The sequence below is a fragment of the Pelophylax lessonae genome (genome assembly GCF_965119305.1).
Source record: "Pelophylax lessonae genome assembly, chromosome: 2".
Lineage (NCBI taxonomy): Eukaryota > Metazoa > Chordata > Amphibia > Anura > Ranidae > Pelophylax > Pelophylax lessonae.
The window spans coordinates 5,352,204-5,374,315 of NC_138769.1; the positions used below are offsets into that span (position 1 = coordinate 5,352,204).

At 45.7% G+C, this 22,112-nt stretch overlaps 1 protein-coding gene across 1 annotated transcript in view; it reads right to left on the reverse strand.

Annotated features, from left to right (window-relative positions):
• LOC309545806 (uncharacterized protein) overlaps window positions 1–21,226 on the reverse strand; it is a 286,221-nt gene extending 264,995 nt beyond the window's left edge. Inside the window, exon 1 of the mRNA XM_082245165.1 lies at window positions 21,151–21,226. Coding sequence (XP_082101291.1) covers window positions 21,151–21,202 — 52 coding nt within the window. The 5' untranslated portion in view covers window positions 21,203–21,226. The remainder of the gene's footprint in view (window positions 1–21,150) is intronic.
• Window positions 21,227–22,112: the final 886 nt, after the last annotated feature.

Here is a 22,112-nt window from a genome sequence, read left to right on the forward strand (position 1 = left end):
CCTGTAGTATGTCTGCAGTCTCTGACCATCTCCTTTACAATGTCTGCAGTCTCTGACCATCTCCTGTACTATGTCTGCAGTCTCTGACCATCTCCTTTACAATGTCTGCAGTCTCTGACCATCTCCTGTAGTATGTCTGCAGTCTCTGACTGTCCCCTGTACTATGTCTGCAGTCTCTGATCATCTCCTGTAGTATGTCTGCAGTCTCTGACCATCTCCTGTACAATGTCTGCAATCTCTTACCATCTCATGTAGTATATCTGCAGTCTCTGACCATCTCTTTTAGTATGTCTGTAGTCTCTAACCATCTCCTGTACTATTTCTGCAGTCTCTGACCATCTCCTGTAGTGTGGGTGCAGTCTCTGATTGTCTCCTGTTATGTGGTGCAGTCTCTGACCATCTCCTGTAGTATATCTGCAGTCTCTGACTATCTACTGTGCTATGTCTGAAGTCTCTGACCATCTCCTGTACTATGTCTGTAGTCTCTGATCATTGCCTGTAATATATCTGCAGTCTCTGACAATCTCCTTTAATATGTCAACGAACCAGGCATGGATCCCACAGGACTTGTCCGTACCTTGTGCAGAATAGACATGTATACCGGCCTTACCCAGCCATTGTTGTATTTTTGATCTTTCTCACTCTTTTGGGGTGTACCCTAATTTAAAAAAAATAAAATTAAAAACAAAAACCAGTGTTGGCTACCTCGTCCTCCTCCACCGCCGCCGCTTTCCCTATCCACATTTGTTTGCAGAACACTTACCATGCTCTTAACAACATTTTGCTGCCATTTGCAGCCCTCTAGCCCTTTCCGTGACTTTTTTAGAGCCATTTTAGTGCTCAAAAATTCGGGTCCCCATTGACTTCAATGGGGATCGAGTTCGGGGTCAAGTTCGGGCTAAGTTTGGGTGCCGAACTCAAACTTTTTTGCAAAGTTCGGTCGAACCCGTCGAACCCGAACATCCAGGTGTCCGCTCAACTCTACTCCCAAGGCCTCCTTTATGCAGATATCATTCCTGCAGGGCCACAAAACACACAGGAGGAAGAGGAGGAGGATTTTGGCAGCATGCATGTAGAGGATGAGGATAGGATACAGCAGTAGAGTTGATCGAACACCTGGATGTCTGGGTTCGGCGGGTCCGGCCCAACTTGAACAAAAAGTCCGGATTCGTGACCCGGACTTAACCCAAACTTTACCCCGATCCCAAACCCCATTGAACTCAATGGTGACCCGAACTTTTGAGCACTAAAATGGCTCTAAAAAATAACATGGAAAGGGCTAGAGGGCTGAAAATGGCAGCAAAATCTTCTTAAGAGCATGGCAAGTGCGCTGCAAACAAATGTGGATAGGGAAATAACTTAAAATAACTGCTGCCCATCCACTGGCTTACTGGGTCTTGAGGATGGACCACTGGCCAGAACTTGCTCAATATGCAATGGAGCTACTGGCCTCTCCTGCTTCCAGCGTGCTTTCCAAATGGACGTTCAGTGCCGCTGGAGGATTTTGACAGACAAAAGAGTGCATCTGTCCCCAGACTCTGTTGATCAGCTGACTTTCATCAAAATGAACCAGTCCTAGATCAATAAGAGCTATCAGGCCCCTGATGCTGATGTAACAGATTGAATTTGCTAGGGATCTGCCATCCCTTGAAGACTGCATATGCTGCCTATCCTATTCCTCTACCTTGATTATGCTAGCTTCCAACAATGTTTGTGGTTTAGGTCACTACCAACCCCCAAGGCCTAATTTTTCTCCACTTCTATGACAGGTGCATACAATTTAAATGTCGTATGTCACTTTTAACAGAAGGCCCTGTCCCTGTGCCTTGATAACTGTGAGGGGTGTTCAGGCACCACCAACATCAAATGCCAAATTTTTGGCACTTGTATAGCACATGCGATTTCAAATCTGCATGACATTCTTACCAGCAGGTCCCATTCCTGCACCAAGCAAGAGTAACTACGAGGCCTTGGTTACAGTGTTCACGCACCACCAACATCAAAGGCCCAATCTTTGGTACTTGTATAGCACATGCGATTTCAAATCTGCATGGCATTCTTACCAGCAGGTCCCATTCCTGCACCAAGCAAGAGTAACTACGAGGCCTTGGTTATGATGTTCAGGCACCACCTTCAAGAAAGGCCCAATTTTTGGCACTTGTATAGCACATGCAATTTCAAATTTGCATGGCATTCTTACCAGCAGGTCCCATTCCTGCACCAAGCAAGAGTAACTACGAGGCCTTGGTTACGGTGTTCAGGCACCACCTTCAACAAAGGCCCAATTTTTGGCACTTGTATAGCACATGCGATTTCAACATTGCATGGCATTCTTACTAGCAGGTCCCATTCCTACACCAAGCAAGAGTAACTACAAGGCCTTGGTTACAGTGTTCAGGTACCACATACGGCAAAGGCCCAATTTTTGGAATTTGTATAGCACATGTGATTTCAAATTTGCATGGAATTCATACCAGCAGGTCCCATTCCTGCACCCAGCAAGAGTAACTACGAGGCCTTGGTTACGGTGTTTAGGCACCAGATACGGCAAAGGCCCAATTTTTGGCACTTGTATAGAACATGCGATTTCAAATTTCCATGGCATTCTTACCAGCAGGTCCCATTCCTGCACCCAGCAAGAGTAACTGTGAGGGGTTATGGTGTTCAGGCACCAGCAACACCAAAGGCCCAATTGTTGGCACCTGTATGACAAGTACATGCGATTTCATATTTGAATGGATTTTTTAGCAGCAGGGCCCATTCCTGCACCCAGCAAGAGTAACTGCGAGGGGTTATGTTGTTCAGGCACCATCAACAATCAAGGCCCAATTTTTCTGCACCCGTATGACAAGTACATGTGATTTGAAATTTGTATGTATATTTGTATATGACATTTTTTGCTTTAGAAATGTCAGTATAGCTGCAGCAGGCTACATACATCGTAGAGATGCACTACTTTACAGGAACATTCAGGGGACCCCCCAGGCACGATATTTGATGGAATTTTTAATTTTTATAGTTTCACTTTAAGCCTCATTAAAATCAGTAAATCAGTGCTCCTTTAAAAATGATTGTTTTTAAAAACAATTTTTTCATTGCTATATGTTCCCCAGGTCAGGACTCGGACCCCCATACACTTTTTTTGGGGCAATAACTTGCATTTAAGCCTTCAAAATGAGGCCGTTTGATTTTCAAGGTTCGAGTCCCATAGACTTCCATGGGGTTCGTTTGCTCAAATAAACTTTTCCTCTGTTCTCGGTGTTCTGGTGCAAACCGAACCGGGGGGGGGGGGGGTGTTCGACTCATCATTACTCCCCAACCACGTACAACTCCTGGAGTTTCTGGGGAATCAAAACCATCCCTTGAAGACTGCTGTATCCTATTCTCTTCCTCTACATCCATGCCGCCAAAATCCTCCTCCTCCTCTTCCTCTTCCTCCTGTGTGTTTTGTGGTCTGCAGGAATGATATCTGCATAAAGGGGGCCTTGGGAGGAAAGGAAGTCCTCCTCTTCCTGCTGCTGTTCTTCCTAAAGTGCCCTGTCCATGATTCCATGCAGCGTGTGCTCCAGCAGGTAGAATAGTGGGATAGTGTCACTGATGCATGCATCGTCCCAGGTCACCATCCGAGTGGCCTCCTCAAATGGTGATAGGATGATCCATGCATCCTTAATCAAAAGCCACTGGCGTGGCGAAAAAAAGCCAAGCTCCCCTGACCCTGTCCTTGTGCCATACTCACACAGGTACTCATTGATGGTCCTCTGCTGCATGTGCAGCCGCTGCAGCATTGCCAACGTGGAGTTCCACCTGGTGGGCATGTCACAAATGAGGCGGTTGGCGGGCAGGTTAAATTCCTGTTGAATGTCAGATAAGCGAGCACTGGAATTGAATGAATGGCAGAAATGGCTACAGACTTTCCTGGCCTGCCTCAGGAGATCTTGGAAGCCCGGGTATCTGCTCAAGAAATGCTGCAGCACCAGATTCAGAACATGTGCCAAGCATGGAACATTGTCAAGTGTCCCTGTCGGAGGGTGGAGAGAAGGTTGGTGCCATTATCACATTCAACCATTCCTGGCTCAAGCTGTCGTGGCGTCAACCATCTCTGAGCCTGCCCTTGCAGAGCTGACAGAATCTCTGCACCGGTGTGACTCCTATCCCCTAGACAGACCAATTGAAGCACAGCATGACATATTTTAGCCTGACTGCTTGCGTAGTCCTTTGAACGCTTAGGGAGCGCTGCTGCTTCAGAGGACAATTAAGCAGAAGAGGACATGGAGGAGAAGGTGGTGGAGTAGCCAGATGTGGCAGAACCAGCACCAGCTTTTTGGAGGCTGTAACGGAGCTCCAATACCCAGCCTAGGTATCTCCGCTGTATCATCCTTGGAGCTGAGGAAGTACTAAAATATCCAAGGCAAAATTCCCCCCCAGTAACTGGACGACACACAGTTCAGGGAGTCAAACTAGAATGCCTTGTTTATTGAAAACACAAAAACAAGGGATCTACACTCTGCCAAAACCCCTCCCTCTTCAAGACATTCCACACACAAAGCTGAACATCCCATAATAACCTTACTCTAGCCAGACAGGAACAATAGGACAATAGAATGCAGGTATTTAACAATAACAAACCCCCACACATCTCCTGAGGGACACTGCTCTCTCACTCTTTCAACACAAACCACACTCTTAGTGTCCATTCTGCTACAGAGGTGTGGTGGCAAAACAAAGCTGCGAGACCGAACCCTGTCCTGCATCCTTCCCAGTTGCCAGCAGAGTTACCCAGTGCAGCGTGAAAGAAATGTAAGGTCCCTGGCCATGCCTGCTGGACCAAGAGTCAGCAGTAATGTGCACCTTCCTGCTGACCGCTTTGTCCAAGGAGGCCAAAACACTAATAAAATAATAAAAGTAATGCCTTTTTGGGACCTGCCACTGTGGTGCAGCACATTCCACAAATTTGCGAAAGGGAGCCGAGTCTACCAGCTGAAAAGGCAGCAACTGTAATGCTAGCAATTTGGCCAAGCTAGCATTAAGACGCTGAGCATGTGGATGGCTGGGAAAGTATTTCTTTCTACGGTTCAAATGCTGGGGTAGTGAAATTTGCTTGCTGCTCAAATCAAGCGGTGGTGTACTGCTAGCAGATTGGGTGCAAGTTTCTGTGCCACTCATTGCTATACCATCATCCCTCTCAATGTTGGTATTTGAGAAGGCATGAGGTATAGTAGGGATAGAGATCGTAGATGAGGAGCAAGGTGATATATGCTTGTTTTGATCTGGTGCCTCTTTCAGGTGCTGTTGCCAACAGACTGCATGGCAGGTCGTCATATGCCTTGTCAAGCATGTGGTGCCTGTGACGTGAGTCACTTTGGTTGGGGGGCTTGTGAAACCCCAATTGCTTTAGGGAGGGTGGGAGACTCCTTGTCCAGCATCCCCAGTCCTTCTTATGTGTAAATCACCCTGTGTCTATAAGGGGCACAGGGTGACCAAAAACTACAGTACAGGCCGGGACGACAAAATGGCAATGTAGATGGACTTTCTCGGCAAACTGAACTGTGATTGTAGTATGGCTCCCGGACATCCCCAAGCTGACCCGTATTGGATCTAGCTGGGTCTGCCGGACTATGGAACAGGGGGGAAGTATTGTCACAGAATTAGGAAGCTAGACTCCTGGCCACTGTCTGTGTGGAGCAATTCTTTTTGGTAGACTCATCAACTCAAGCCATCTGTCTTTCACACAGCAGCCCATTGTCTGCTATGGGGATGTGTCACACTTTAATGCTGTCTATTGTTCTTTGGGATCTCGATGCCGGTGTGTCTGGCCTGGAATGAGATTCCTGAATGTTCAGGTGTTTAATTGTGTCATATATTGTTTGCCTGCTAGCATTCTGTGCATTCCGCCTAGGCTGATTTAAGTGCCCAGTTAATTGGTATGTTAATGATATGGTCAGCCCTACCTCGTTATCGTAGCTATTGTGTGATATTTTGTGTAAATATTTGACTGGCCAATGACATACTTCTCCAATGTATAAAAGTCTGTGAGTTGGTTTTAATAAACAGTTCATTCTGGTTTCACTCCAAAACTTGTACTGTCTAGTTCTTGGGGTAACTATAGCCAGAATCACGGATCCGGTGTTCCAGAGCTTAGGAAGCAGGTTACTGGCGGAGATACCCAGTCGGTGGTGTCTGGATTCCGTCACAGTGCCCAAGTGGCTTGCGTTCTGGCCACGCTTGATCCGCTTTAGACAGATGCTACAAACAGCAACGTTGTGGTCTACTGCAGAGATGCTGAAAAAAGCCCACACTAATGAACATTTTGTCAGGGGTCTGTGGTAGTGAGCCCTTATAGATCCCCAGCTCAGGATTCCCCAGGGCGCGGAGTCTAAGCCCCAGCCTGCTTCTTCACCCTTGCCCCTGATGGTGGGGATGGACTTGCAGCAGACTGGAACCAGGTCGCGGCCCCCAGGTAGGCCCAGCTGAGAATGTGGAGACCGCTGGCGTGTGCAGGGTAAACAGGAGATTATAAGGAGATCCAAGAGACAAGCCGAGGTCAGGACAGGCAGCAGACAAACGTAGACGGAGAAACAAAGCCGGGTCGGTACACAGGAGATCAGATACAATAGCCAAGGGCTACACGGATGGGAGCTCAGAGAACAGGGTTGTTGCTCAAGCAAGGAACAGTGCACTGAGCCTGTGTATATATAGGGAAGCAAACAGGGAGGTGACCCAGGAAGTAATTGACAGAAACAGGATATAACCCACAGTGGAGCAGGCGACGCCCATAGAAGCCCAAACACCACATGTGAAGGGAGCCAAGACAGAAGCATTGCTGCAAGGAGGTAAGAATATACAGACAAAACTATAGGCTAACTTGTGACACTTTTTGGAGTCTGCAGGGATTTTGCTGCACCCTGCACCTGTGGAGCTCTGTGCTTTGATGCAATAGGTTGGCTACTGCTAGGCCGGCCCGTGGAGCACATCCTGCCTCGTTGCAGTTGTGCATCCTCCTCCCCCTTCACCTCCTCCTCTATCCTGTCAGGCACCAAAGTACAGTCAGTGACCTCATCATCCCCTCCCTCCTCGTCACTGGAATAAACTTGGCAATATGCTGCAGCTGTGGCAACATGACAGCTGGCCTCTTGTCCGTCGTTGTCACCCCCTCTCTCTAGGCTCATGTTATTCCCTTCATCAACCTGGGAAACAACATCTCAGCTTTCAAATTGCTGTGCATCCTCCAGGAGCATGTCACTGACACTATGATCGAATAGTTCAGGTGACCCCTCTGTGCATGATGGTGGGGCAACTAAAGGAGTAGCTGTGGAGAAGGAGCCTGTGGAACGGGCCGCTTTGGCAGCTGCGGTGGAAGGCAAAGTACTGGGAGCGTGGGTGTCAGAGGAAGAGGAGGATGAGGATGGCAGCACCAGAAATAAAGGACGGGCGTGCCCCGCCTGCAGAGAATGCACTATGTCGACTGTGACCACCACTTTTCACAATGGACACAGAGGCTGCTTGCTCTCTCTTCATGGCCTATGAGCGTCGGCCTCTCCTTGTTGGCCTTTCGGACATTATGTTGATACAGATCAATATAGGGTATACGCAACTGACCAGTAGATACTTAATGACCTGATATGATGTAATTGATAGCCCTATAGATGAGCTGTGGTGGTTATAGATGTACGCAAGTGACCAATTATCAATACTCTAACTGATATATGATGCAATCTATAATCCTATAGATGGATGATCTGTGATCCCTATAGATCCACAACTGAGCAAAGGTTACTGTGGCTGATATCTGTAGTGATCTCTATTCCCACAGGTCTGTGACCCCTATAGTAAAATACACAACTGAGCAAAGGTTACTGTGGCTGATATCTGTAGTGATCTCTATTCCTACAGTTCTATAAAGATTTTAGAATGTTGCAGAAACTGACCGATGAACAATACTGGTACTGGTATCTGATGTAAAGAAATTAATCTTTCCCTCACACAGGAACCTTGGCCCTCCCTACACTGTCTGATGTGATGTTAAGAAATCAATCTCTCCCTACCTCACACAGGAACCTCACCCTCCCTACACTGCTACAAATGTCTCTCAGCACTGTCTTACTCAAAAAAAACTACTACTCTCTCCCTGCCTGTATCGCGTGCCTGTCCCTGTCTGATCGCCGTACAATGACACTACACGCTGCGGCTGCGCAGGCAGCCTTTATGTAGTGTGGGGCATGTACTTGGCCCCTGAGCCATGATTGGCTAAAGGCAAGCCTGCCTTTAGTCCAATCATGGTAGAGATTATTTGATTGGCCAAAGCATGAGGTCAGGGTGCATGCTTTAGCCAATCACATAATGTGCAGTGCATTTTAGGAAACTGTAATTTCTCACAAAGAAGCACATTTGTTTGTCAATCGACAAATGATCAAACGAGCAATGTTCGAGTCGAACTTAGCCTCGACTCAAACTCGAAGCTCATCCCTATTAAAGGTAACCCTGGCAGACCCATATCAGACCCAATGCCCGGAAATCCTGCTACACTAGCAAGGCCTTGCACTTCTTCGCCGGCAGTTGGAGCTCTTTATCACTCTTCAGGTGATATTTGTAAACCAAGGGTACAGATGTTAATGGGAACCTGACTGCTTTCAATGTGTTCTGTGTGTAATTTTATACACTTGCGGTTTCCCAGAGATCACCAGGCACTTTACTGCACCATCAGTGTCCACGAGTGATCCTCTTGTCCTCCAACAGACTGCTCCTTTTGATGCTGCGTCACAAACAAGACTCTCAGCACACCTGTATTAGGCCGCTCTCTCAGCGCCGCTCGCTGTCCCTTCAGCTTTTACCCTGGACTGGTCACCTCCCTGTGACTTCTGTCATCCTTTCCAGTCAGGATAGGCTCTCCGCACTCTAGGCCGCACTCTCAGGCCTCTCTCCTGGTCAGTCTCTCTCCGCAGCTCTCTTTCGCTCAACCACACTCCACAAGTCCCTGAAGCAAGAGAGCATGCATCTGACTCCGCCCCCAGTTTATACCTCCTCCCATGATCCACCGTGGATCCCTCAAAGCTCCCTGGGAGTGTAGTTCAGCCAATCATCCAATGCATGGTTTCCGCCCCTTTTTAAAACTATATTCCCCATAATCCAGTTCAGTACTTCTAGGGAGAAACTCTTAAAGGAGCGTCCTGACATGGCCCAAACTGCAATCCAATATAATGACACAGTAATTATAGCATGGCTACATATGTCTGCAGTCTCTGACCATCTCCTGTTTTATGTCTGCAGTCTCTGACTATCTCCTGTAGTATGTATGCAGTCTCTGACCGTCTCCGGTAGTATGTCTGCAGTCTCTGACCATCTCCTGTACTGTGTCTGCAGTCACTGACCATCTCCTGTAGTATGTCTGCAGTCTCTGACCATCTCCTGTTCTTTGTCTGCAGTCTCTGACCATCTCCTGTTCTTTGTCTGCAGTCTCTGACCATCTCCTGTACTATGTCTGCAGTCTCGGACCGTCTCCTGTACTGTATCTTCAGTCTCTGACCATCTCCTCCTGTACTGTGTCTTCAGTCTCTGACCGACTCCTGTACTGTTTCTTCAGTCTCTGACCGTCTCCTGTACTGTATCTTAAGTCTCTGACCATCTCCTCCTGTGCTATATCTGCAGTGTCTGACCATCTCCTTTACTATGTCTGCAGTCTCTGATCATCTCCTGTTCTTTGTCTGCAGTCTCTGATCATCTCCTGTTCTTTGTCTGCAGTCTCTGTCTCCTGTACTATGTCTGAAGTCTCTGGCCATCTCCTGTAGTAAGTTTGCAGTCTCTGACCGTCTCCTGTACTACGTCTGCAGTCTCTGACCGTCTCCTGTACTTTTTCTGCAGTTTCTGACCATCTCCTGTAGTATGTGTTCAGTCTCAGATCATCTCCTGTACTATGTCTGCAGTCTCTGACCATCTCCTGTAGTATGTCTGCAGTCTCTGACCATCTCCTGTACTATGTCTGCAGTCTCTGACCATCTCCTGTACTATGTCTGCAGTCTCTGACCATCTCCTGTACTATGTCTGCAGTCTCTGACCATCTCTTGTTCTTTGTCTGCAGTCTCTGACCATCTCCTGTACTATGTCTGCAGTCTCTGACCATCTCCTGTAGTATGTCTGCAGTCTCTGACCATCTCCTGTAGTATGGCTGCAGTCTCTGACCATCTCCTGTACTATGTCTGCAGTCTCTGACCATCTCCTGTACTATGTCTGCAGTCTCTGACCATCTCTTGTTCTTTGTCTGCAGTCTCTGACTGTCTCCTGTGCTATGTCTGCAGTCTCTGACCATCTCCTGTATTATGTCTGCAGTCACTGACCATCTGTTGTGCCACATCTGCTGTCTCTTACCATCTCCTGTACTGTTTCTTTAGTCTCTGATTGTCTCCTATAGTATGTCTGCAGTCTCTGACCATCTCCTGTTCCATATCTGCATTCTCTGACCATCTCCTGTACTAGGCCTACAGTCTCTGACCATCTCCTGTTCCATGTCTGTAGTCGCTGACCATCTTCTGTACCAGGTCTGCATTCTCTGACCATCTCCTGTATTATGTCTGCAGTCTCTGACTTTGTCCTATTCTTTGTCTGCAGTCTCTGACCATCTGTATGCAGTGCACTCCTAAACTCTGCAATCTGTGCAGAACGCACTACTGGTATTTAACAATACCCCATTAAGACCCTCCCACTGTTAGGTGGTAGTGTGATAGGGGCGTGATTGAGTTCCTGCACCTATTCTCTGAGAAAAACAGCCCTGGTTATATATATACGTATATGTGTGGGTATTATTATGTAGGGACAGAATAGCAGTTGCTATCCTGTCTATCAGACTGAAGGTAATTCTTTTTATCATTGCAGAAACGTTCAATAAAAACACTTCTGGTTTCACCCGGCTCACTCCCGGCTCACATTGGAATTGTTGACCATACATTCAGTATATGTGTAACACTTCCACACAATGAGCCAAAGGCTCCAGCATGCTGGCGGGGGATGGGCTTTTCTACTTATACTGTGGTTACTTTGTAAAGGAAAACACATGGTAAGACATGTAACATTTTGTTGTGATATACCTGGAATGTATGAAGCGGATTTACACTGAAAGTTCAATAGATGGACGTCTCCCCTACAGGGGGCAGCATTAAAGTGTTTGTAATCCTCCATATACCCAGTGAGGTGACTGGACTCAGGAGATACACAGAAGACACAACTCCTGCATAAGTTGTACCTTTTTATCTGCTGTATTCTCTTCTCTACATCTATTCAAAGTCCAGAATTTAAAAAAACTTGTCTAGGCGGTCAGAAAAAAGAGGGCAGGGAGCTGAAATTACACACTGCAGAGCTCAGTGACGAGAAGTCTGAGAGCTGATTGGTGGGAGGAGACACACCCCCTACACACAGCACACAGGAACAGAGCTGAGGCTGTCAATCACAGGCTGTGTCCTTCTCTGTCACCATTTTTCTCTTGGTGTCAGGAAAACTTATCAGAAGTGACCCATGCAGATAGAAGAGGAAGGAGGCAGCAGACAGAAATGACACTTAGTGTTCTGGACTGTGACAAGTATTAACTATAGAGGGGTATGCTTTGTTCATATTTCATATCTGAGGGTTACATCCACTTTAACCCTTTATATCTCCATGATAAGAGAAGGACCTCATGTCCCCTTTAACCGGTTCCTGGACTGCCCACCGCATATATACTGCAGCAGGCTGGCCTTCTTGCACGAACCAACGTAGGGCTACGTCAGTCGTGTGCCTGCAGCTAGGGGGTTAGCACACGCTGGCGCGCTCCCACCCCCACTCGGCAGCGGGGACTATGATGTATGGGTCAGGCAGCTGTGATTGCCGCCTGACACCCGCGATCGCTCCCCGCTGACAGAGAAGGGGAGTCGTTTGTTGTAAGCACAGCTGACCGTTCTTCTCCCTGGAATGATCACAGAGTCCATGTGATCCTTCTATATAGGAACACAGGTCTCTATGATCATTTCACAAGCCCCTCCCCCATACAGTCAGAATCACTCCCTAAGGCTCACATTTAACCCCTTGATCACCCATAGTGTTAACCCCTTCCCTTCCAGTGTCATTAGTACAGTGACAGTGCATATTTTTAGCACTGATTACTGTAGTTATGTCACTGGTTCCCCCAAAAGTGTCAAAAATGTCAGTTAGGGGTCCGATCTGTCCGCCGCAATGTTGCAGTCCTGCATAAAATCGCAGAGCGCCGCCATTACTAGTAAAAAAAACAATAAAAATGACATAAATCTTTCCCGTAGTTAGTAGACGCAATAACTTTTGTTCAAACCAATCAAAATAAGCTTATTGTGATTTTATTTACCAAAAATTTGTAGCAGAAAACAAATTTGCCTAAAATGTTAAATTTGGATTTTTCATTTTTTTTTTGGGAATGTTATATATCAGAATGTGAATTTTTTTTTTTTTTTTCAGAATTGTCGCTCTTTTTTTGTTTATAGCGCAAAAAAATAAAAATTGCAGAGGTGATCAAATACCACCAAAAGAAAGCTGTATTTGTGGGAAAAAAGGACATCAATTTTATTTTGGTACAGCGTCGCACAACCTTGCAATTGTCTGTTAAAGTAACGCAGTGCCAAATTGCAAAATATGGCCTGGTCATTAAGGGGGAAAATCCTTCCGGTCCAGAAGTGGTTAAGTAAATCCCAGAAATGTCTGGAGAGGTTGGAATGACTGTCCTCCCCAGCCCTCTGTCCCCCCTGCACTTTGTCCCCCCCCCAGTCCTCTGTCCTCCCCAGCCCTCTTTCCGTCCAGCCCTCTGTCCTCCCCAGCCCTCTTTCCCTCCATCCCTCTGTCCTCCCCAGCCCTCTTTCCCTCCATCCCTCTGTCCCCCCCAGCCCTCTGTCCCCCCTAGCCCTCTGTCCCCCCAGCCCTCTTTCCCCTCCATCCCTCTGTCCCCCCCAGCCCTCTGTCCCCCCCAGCCCTCTTTCCCCCCCAGCCCTCTGTCCCCCCCAGCCCTCTGTCCCCCCAGCCCTCTGTCCCCAGCCCTCTTTCCCTCCAGCCCTCTGTCCCCCCCTACCCTCTGTCCCCCCCCCCTGCCCTCTGTCCCCCCAGCCCTCTGTCCGGAACATCCTAAAATATTTAATGTGGAAATGGCTTAATGTAGCTGAATGTGTAATAAAGTGCCTAAACCTCAATCAATTTCCTTGAAACTTTGCATATCCCAAGTTTTCAACTTACAAAACCTATCCTGGATTTTGGTCTCCCACGAGGCAAATCAGTGACATTAAGCTTGTTTTTTTTTTGGGAAACTCAATGTGGCTTAACCACTTAAGCCCCGGAGGATTTGGCTGCTCAAAGACCAGGCCCTATTTTGCGATTCGGAACTGTGTGACTTTAACGGACAATTGCGCAAACATGCGACGCTGTACCCAAATGAAATTGACGTCCTTTTTTTAACACAAACAGAGATTTCTTTTGATGGTATTTGATCACCTGTGTGATTTTTATTTTTTGCGCTATAAACAAAAAAAGAGCGACAATTTTGAAAAAATAACAATATTTTTCAAATTTTTTTATATTAAATTTAAAAAAATTTAAAAATCAAAATTTTTTAACATTTTAGGCCAATTTGTTTTCTGCTACATATTTTTGGTAAAAAAAATCGCAATAAGCGTATTTTGATTGGTTTGCGCAAAAGTTATTGTGTTGACTAACTACAGGAAAGATTTATGTCATTTTTATTGTTTTTTTTTAACTAGGAATGGCCTCAATCTGCGATATTTTTTTTTTGCGGGACTGCGACATTGCGGCGGACAGATCGGACCCCTGACTGACATTTTTGACACTTTTGAGGGTACCAGTGACATTACTACAGTAATCAGTGCTAAAAATATGCACTGTTACTGTAATAATGACACTGGCAGGGAAGGGGTTAACTTTATTGGTGATCAAGGGGTTAAATGTATCCCTAGGGGCGTGATTCTAACTGTGGGGGGGTGTGGCTTGTGATGTAAACCCAGAAACATGCGATCCTACATAGCAGGATCATATGATCTCTGCACTTACATCAGGGAGAATGACAGATGGTTGTGTTTACATCAGCCGTCTGCCTTTCTCCCTCTCCAGCGGGAGATCGCGAGTGGCCGGTCACACGTGCGGGGATCCCCATAAACGAGCGGGGGTGGGAGCGTGCCTCCTGTGGCGCAGGCTCGCCCCCTACAGGCTCCTGGGCGAGCGACGTAGCCCTATGTCCATTTGCCTAGGAGCGGCTGACCGCTGCAGTAAATAGTCGTGCGGCGGTCGGTAAGTGGTTAATATACAAATAAAATGTAGATGTAAATCAATTTCCCCCAAACATCACACAATAGAAGACTCCTCCTCCATAGAATGTCTGTGTCAATTTCAGGTCATTTGGTAAATTAATCCAAAAGTTATTCACATTAAACCAGTTTTTACAATCCTAAAATGTGAACAGCTTACAAATTTGAAATTTAAATTTAAAATTTACCCCAAACTTCACACAATACATGACTCTATCTATGCCAACATATTTTTAAAAATTCAGGTTGTTTCGTAAAACATACCAAACTTTATTTATATTTAACAATTTTTTATAATTCTAAAACATTTGGCTTAATGTACCATAATGTACCTAAACCTCAATCAATCGTCTTTACACTTTGCACAACCTAAATCCTCAACTTCCCCAACCTATCCTAGAAGTTTCATGGATTTTGGTTTCCCACAAAAAATATGAGGGACATTAAACGTGTTTTTTTGGGGGGCTTAATGTGGCTTAACGTGCACAATAGAATGTTAATTATTAACCAATTTCCTCCAAACTTCAGTCAAGACTCCACATGTACCAACATAATGTGAAAACTTCCAGTTGTTTGGATTTGGAATTTGGTTTCCCTCAAGGAAAATACATGAAGTTTGCTTTTTGGGGCGCTTAATGTGGCTTAACGTGCAAAAAAGGACTTAGATGCTGTGACGTGAGACACTTTGGTTGGGGGGCTTGTGGAACCCCAATTCCTTTAGGGAGGTTGGGAGACCCCTTGTCCAGCATCCCCAGTCCCTCTTATGTGTAAATCACCCTGTGTCTATAAGGGGCACAGGGTGACCAAAAACCCCAGTCAGGCCGGCTCTGCACTAATCAGACTCTTGCTAGTGGGGGTGGGGGTTTGTTGTTGTTGAATACCTGCATTCCATTGTTATATTGTTATTATGGGATGGGTATGTTGAGTGGATTGACTAAGGGGGAGGGGTTGTCTCTGAAGTGTTCATCTCCATGTGCTTTGTGTTTGATTAAACAGTTTGATTCTGGATGACTCCAAAGCTTGTACTGTCGAGTTATTGGGGTAACTATAGCCAGAATCACAGATCCCGTGTTCCAGAGTTTAGGAAGCAGTTTACTGGCGGAGATACCCAGTCGGTGGTGTCCGGATACCGTCACATTGGTGGCAAGCGGTGGGATGCTTCCTGCAGTCTGGGACATCCAAACCTCCACCGGGATCCAAGATCGGGATAGCAGACTTTGGTGGCTACAACGGACATATGGACCTGGCATCAGAGTTTGAGGGGGTGCTGCGGATTTCCCTTTCTGTATACCCCAGGACAATATCTGCGGATCAATACCTGGAGCTCAGGCAGCAGATTCGGGTGGGGCTCTGGCTTGGAGCCCTCCAGCTTGCTGGTATATACCAGGGAAAGTGATTTCCAACCCCAGGGGAACAGGCCAGTAATCAACGGAAGAGCGGCCCCAGGAGCAATGGGTATCCGAGTTGGACAGGCTGGTCCAGCAGGAGATAGAGCTGGACAATCAGTATCGGGCTCTGCAATGGCACACAGAGCAGAAATATTTAGGAGAGACATCAGAATGCTCTCCGGAGGGATATGACTTTGGTGGCCCTGGATTACTGTGGGAGAGCCTTACAGATGTGTTTGGGGATGAAGGGGAACCTACCCTTGAGAACCTGCGAGAATACAGAGAGTAAGGATGATCGAACTTTTGAAAAGTTCGGTTCGGCCAGAACATCCGAACTTCCCGAAAGTTCGGCCCGGATTTCAGAACCCCATTGAAATCAATGGGACCCGAACTTCGGTAATTAAAAAACACAATTTTTAAGCCCTAAAACCCAATAAATGCCCCTAAAAAGTGCCTAGGGTTCTGGGTCATGCCCCATTAACTATTAATCACACAAAAAAAGTTCTTAAAAATTGTCATTTTTGATAAAAAAGCCAATTATTGAAAAAATTAAAAAAAAAAAGGAGAGATTTTTTGATTTTAGTATCTGGGGGGTCTAAAAGGTGTACATGTGAAGTTTCAGCTCTGTAGCATGTCCAGAACCATAAAAAAAAAGATTGTTTGTATTAGAACACTTTCAGATCACCAATATGGTTTCTCGGTTTGCACAGCACCTTACCGCTTTAATAGCAGGCATTTTTTTGGGTTCTTTGGAGTCATAAAAAACATCTGAACATGTGTATAGGGGGTATATATACACAAATATGTCTGTATATATACCCCTAGACATATATAGGTGTGATAGTAGCAGAAATATATGCTTGCGCTAATTAAATCATTTACACTGATATATTTCTGCTACTATCACACCTATATATGTCTAGGTGTGTATAAACATATAAGTATGTGTGTATATACACCACTATACACAAGTTCAGATGTTTTGCCTGCCTCAAAAGAACCCCAAAAAATGCACAAAAAAACGCTAGCATCAAAAAAAAAAAACGCCCAGGTGTGTTGTTGCAGGCATTTTTTGGGGGTTTTTGGAGGCAGGCAAAACATCTGAACTTGTGCACAGTACCACTATACACAAGTTCAGATGTTTTTTCTGACTCCAAAGAACCCAAAAAAAATGCCTGCTATTAAACCGGTAAGGTGCTATGCAAACCGAGAAGCCATATTGGTGATCTGAAAGTGTTCTAATACAAACAATCCTTTTTTTCTCTGGTTCTGTACATGCTACAGAGCTGAAACTTCACAGGTACACCTTTTAGACCCCCCAGACACAAAATCACACAAAAAAAGTTCTTAAAAATTGTCATTTTTGATAAAAAAGCCAATTATTGAAAAAATTAAAAAAAAAAAAAGAGAGATTTTTTGATTTTGACCAATATGGTTTCTCGGTTTGCACAGCACCTTACCGCTTTAATAGCAGGCATTTTTTTGGGTTCTTTGGAGTCAGAAAAAACATCTGAACTTGTGTATAGTGGTACTGTGCACACGTTCAGATGTTTTGCCTGCCTCCAAAAAACCCCAAAAAATGCCTGCAACAACACACCTGGGCGTTTTTTTTTTGACGCTAGCGTTTTTTTGTGCATTTTTTGGGGTTCTTTTGAGGCAGGCAAAACATCTGAACTTGTGTATAGTGATGTATATACACACATACTTATATGTTTATACACCCCTAGACATATATAGGTGTGATAGTAGCAGAAATATATCAGTGTAAATGATTTAATTAGCGCAAGCATATATTTCTGCTACTATCACACCTATATATTTCTAGGGGTATATATACAGACATATATGTGTATATATACCCCCTATACACATGTTCAGATGTCATGTCTGACATCAAACATGTCCTCAAAAAACACTGGCAGTGGCAACCCCAGCTGCAAAAAAAATGCTTGCTGGTGAGAAACCATATGCCTGTGCCGAAGCAATTCAGAGAAATGATCATTTCTCTATAGCGGTCACCCTGCTATGGAAGGGTTTTGTCACCCTTCCATAGCAGTCACTGTCAGTTAACCCTACACTACACTACGGTCCCCTTACACTTAACACTTTCCCTACAGAAACTACATTATTAAAGCTAACTAAAGTGGAAAGGAGCACTCTAACTACACTAGATATCCCTTTCCTCACACTAAAAATAGCTAAATGACACTTTGTACAATATTAGAACAGAACAGCATTCCACTCTCTTCCATGTCCCGTACAAGAATGCTAGGAATTTGGCAGGGGCGATCTTATATACTGGGGGGCGTATTCACTAATGATTGGTCTAGAGACCCCCTAGTCACTCCAATCACATTCCTAGCATTCTCCTGCCCCTCAATTGGCTTTTACTAATGGTTCTGGTCCAATCATGGGCTTTTAAAGCCCATTTCCTGAAGCATTGCATTTTAGTCGGTTCTGGTTGCCGAATTCCAAACTTTTTGGGCAAAAAGTTCTAAATTCGGCCGAACCTCGAACACCCAATGTTCGGGCCGAACCGACGGTCGACCCGAACCGTTCGATCATCCCTAACAGAGAGGCTATGCTCCGTCTCACAGGGGTCTCAGAGCTTGAACCTGATCTAGAACACTTGCTAAGGAAAGAAAAGCATCTGGAAAGGGCATACAGGAAACTGCTAGGACACGTTCAGCAGCATGCCTATGAGTCGGCAGTGGAAACTCCAGAGATTGCTGTTCCCAAAGCTAAAGTGCTGACAACAGGGCAGAGCTCTGCTAGCCTCTGCCCAGCACCAGTAACATATTCTGGATTCCACAGACAGGAGATGGTGAAGTTCGATCCCCAGACACCACCAGAGACCGGGGATTTAATAGACTTTTCTATTGAGGAGGAACAACCCGGTGAGACTCCTGCAGAACAGCTCACTTCAGAGCATGGCGCTGTGGACCCCTGCATACAACAATCGGTGGCCCTGAAGGATGTGTGCAAGGTCACTGATGTTTCAATTTACTTCCCAGTGGAAAAGCTGGAAGCTGAGCAGAACGCTACTGGCCATTGCCCACAACAGTCTCTCCTTGGTTGGAGAGACAGTACAGACTGGGGGTACTGTGAAGACCCACCGATGGCAGGTGGAGATGGGACCGAGGTCTCTCTACCGGCCCTACAGGGAGGCTGGGCAGCCGGCCCAGGTCCCCAGCTACAGCAGTGTACCTTCCAGGCAAAGGAGACAACTAATCCTTCTCCCCAACCACAGGGAGACAACAGACCTGACCCCAATGGTGCAGACGGGACCGCGGTCTCTGCACCAGACCTACAGGGATGCTGGACGGCCGGTCCAGATCCCCAACCTACCCCGCAGGAATACCAGGAGGAGGAGGTAAGCGGTCCCTCCTCTCTACAGCAGACCCCCAACCAGGTTCTGGGGGTAGTATTCGCCAACCCCAACCCCAACCCAGCAGAAGGGCTGGCAACAGAGCAGAGCGCTGCTGGCCTCTGCCCCCAACTAATAGAAGATGGATTCCCTGTGGTAGTGGATGAGACTTTGGTTCCCACTTACACAACCCCAGAAAAAGGTCTGGCATTGGGACAGGAGGATGTCAGCCTTGTTGTACAATCACTGGGGGATTTTCATACAGAAAAAGTATATGAGACTACTGTCTCTACCTGTGTACCCCAGGGATGCTGGGCAGTCGGCCCAGATCCCCAACAGCATGATGGAGTGATCCCAGTCACTCTGTCTTCTCTCCAGTGGCTAAATGGACTCCAGGGAGAAGGACCAGTCCACACTTCTCCACAGCAGGGGTTATGTTCTACAAGAGAGGCAGAGGTTGGCTGGGTGAGTAACAATCTGTTCCGGACAATTTGTTTGGGGTACTGTGTGGGTGCAGACATTGGGGGACTGGAATTACGGACTAACTTCAAAGTCAACCCGTTTGGGGTCTCCTTCTTTGTTAGTCTCCTGCCGAAAGGGGAGATATGTGACGTGAGACACTTTGGTTGGGGGGCTTGTGGAACCCCAATTGCTTTAGGGAGGTTGGGAGACCCCTTGTCCAGCATCCCCAGTCCCTCTTATGTGTAAATCACCCTGTGTCTAAAAGGGGCACAGGGTGCCCAAAAAACCCCAGTCAGGCCGGCTCTGCACTAATCAGACTCTTGCTAGTGAGGGTTTGTTGTTGTTGAATACCTGCATTCCATTGTTATTATGGGATGGGTATGTTGAGTAGATTGACTAAGGGGAGGGGTTGTCTCTGAAGTGTTCATCTCCATGTGCTTTGTGTTTGATTAAACAGTTTGATTCTGGATGACTCCAAAGCTTGTACTGTCTAGTTCTTGGGGTAACTATAGCCAGAATCACGGATCCCGTGTTCCAGAGTTTAGGAAGCAGGTTACTGGCGGAGATACCCAGTCGGTGGTGTCCCGATACCGTCACAGATGCTAAACAATTTTCCCCAAACTTCACACAATACAAGACTGTCTATGCCAACATGTTTTTAAAAATTCAGGTTGTTTGGTAAAACATATCAAACTTTATTCATATTTAACCATTTTTTTATAATTCTAAAACATTTGGCTTAATGTACCATAATGTATATAAACCTCAATCATTTGTATTTAAACTTTGCACAACCCTCTACTGAGTTTCCCAAACCTGTCCTGGAAGTTTCATGGATTTTGGTTTCCCATAGGAGTGACATTAAGCTTGATTTTTTGGAAGTTTAATGTGGCTTAACGCACAAAAAAGAACCTCAACGGTAACCAATTTCCTCCAAACTTCACACAATACAAGACTCTGTCTATGCCAACATATTTTGGAAATTTCAGATCATTTGATAAAACATAACAAAAGGTATTCTGTTTTTTTTAAAATACTACATTGGGGACATGACTTTATATTTCCTGTTTTCGGTCAATGTTACCTTCATATTGCAACAACTTAGTTTGCAAGAAGACATTTATTTATAAAATTATATAAACCAGGCTTGAGGTCTGGTCCAACCTTTCCTGCACCTGAGAATTCCCACCCCCAGGCCAAGCCTGGAGATAGGATGTACTAAGACTGAGCACATGGCAATGACTTCATATGTTTTCTTGTCTGAGTTAACGTCTAATATCTGCATGGACTGAAGTCCCATCTAAAAGCCCCATGGATGGGGAGCCATGTAAGGGAAGGTTTGTTAGTTCTATCCTAAGAACAGCCCAGGGATGGTAGAGCTCCAAATGTAAAATCTTTCCTACTAAAGAAATTAGCAGCACCCTGCAGGAACCCATATAACTGCCCATCTGTGTATAACATTGTCACCTTCCATCCTCCTCCATTCATCAATCAGAGTTTTATCCATCCCTCTGCCTGGGCAGAGAAGAGCCCACAGGAGGAGGACACGGAGGAGACACATTGCTGCAGTGGGGATATCTATGATATGTACTCTGATATTATTACTGTCTTATCACCTCTTTAAAATGTTCATACATACCTCTGCCTGGATATAGAAGAGCCCACAGTAGGAGGACAAGGAGGGGACCCATCGCTGCAGTCAGGTGTGAGGTCTGTGTGGGAAGAATGAAAGTTATAAAGAACTCAAAGAGGAAGTAGATTTTTCACCACAAGACGTGTGTTTCCTCTGAATTTTATGGACAAAAACAACATGAAATCTGGTGTGTCAATCAAACCACAATCCTCACACCTCTGAACATCTCAAATATGCTTGTGATTAAAGGTCCTCTTCCTCCTATTCTTCTCTAGGGATAATCTGCTGTCCTAGTATTAACATGCTGCTGTCATGGTCTATATTGGATTCAAGTTTTTCTCAGCATCATGGGCAGGGATAAGGTTTGGATTAGAGGCTCCAGTAGGTTCACAGAGAATCCTGCAGGTTCAATGTTTGTAGTTCCGGTGAAATTATGTGGAAATTTACTTGCCCCAAAATTTTAAGTTTCCATAATGCCCTGCCTGACCTTTGAACTCTGGTTAGCAGGGTAAGAATGGCCACTAATCAGGGCTTATGTATGCCCCAGCCCTTTCACTATAAAAGGTGCATTGATTATGCAGTTTCATGGTGTCATTCATAAGATGTACTTTGGTGCATGGTGTCATGTGTTGCCCTCTAGTTTTATGGTGTCATGTGTTGTCCTGTACACACCGCCTATAGTAAAGTAAATCAAATTCTGATGTCAGAAGTTTCTGTCTGTCTGTCTGTCTGTCTTTAGACATAAGACATGAGGCATGACAAGTTAATGCATGACTTCTGGCTGTAGTGTTAGAACTGAAACTTCCTGTGAAGAAACTATATATCCCACAATCCTCTGGACTCTCAGTCTTGTGCTCTGCAGTTGAGAACTACACAGTAATTAGATCTGACACAGACAGAAGCAAGTAGAGCAATGAAGGGAAGAGATGTGTTTCAACACATTATCACTCTCACATTTGTGATGCACT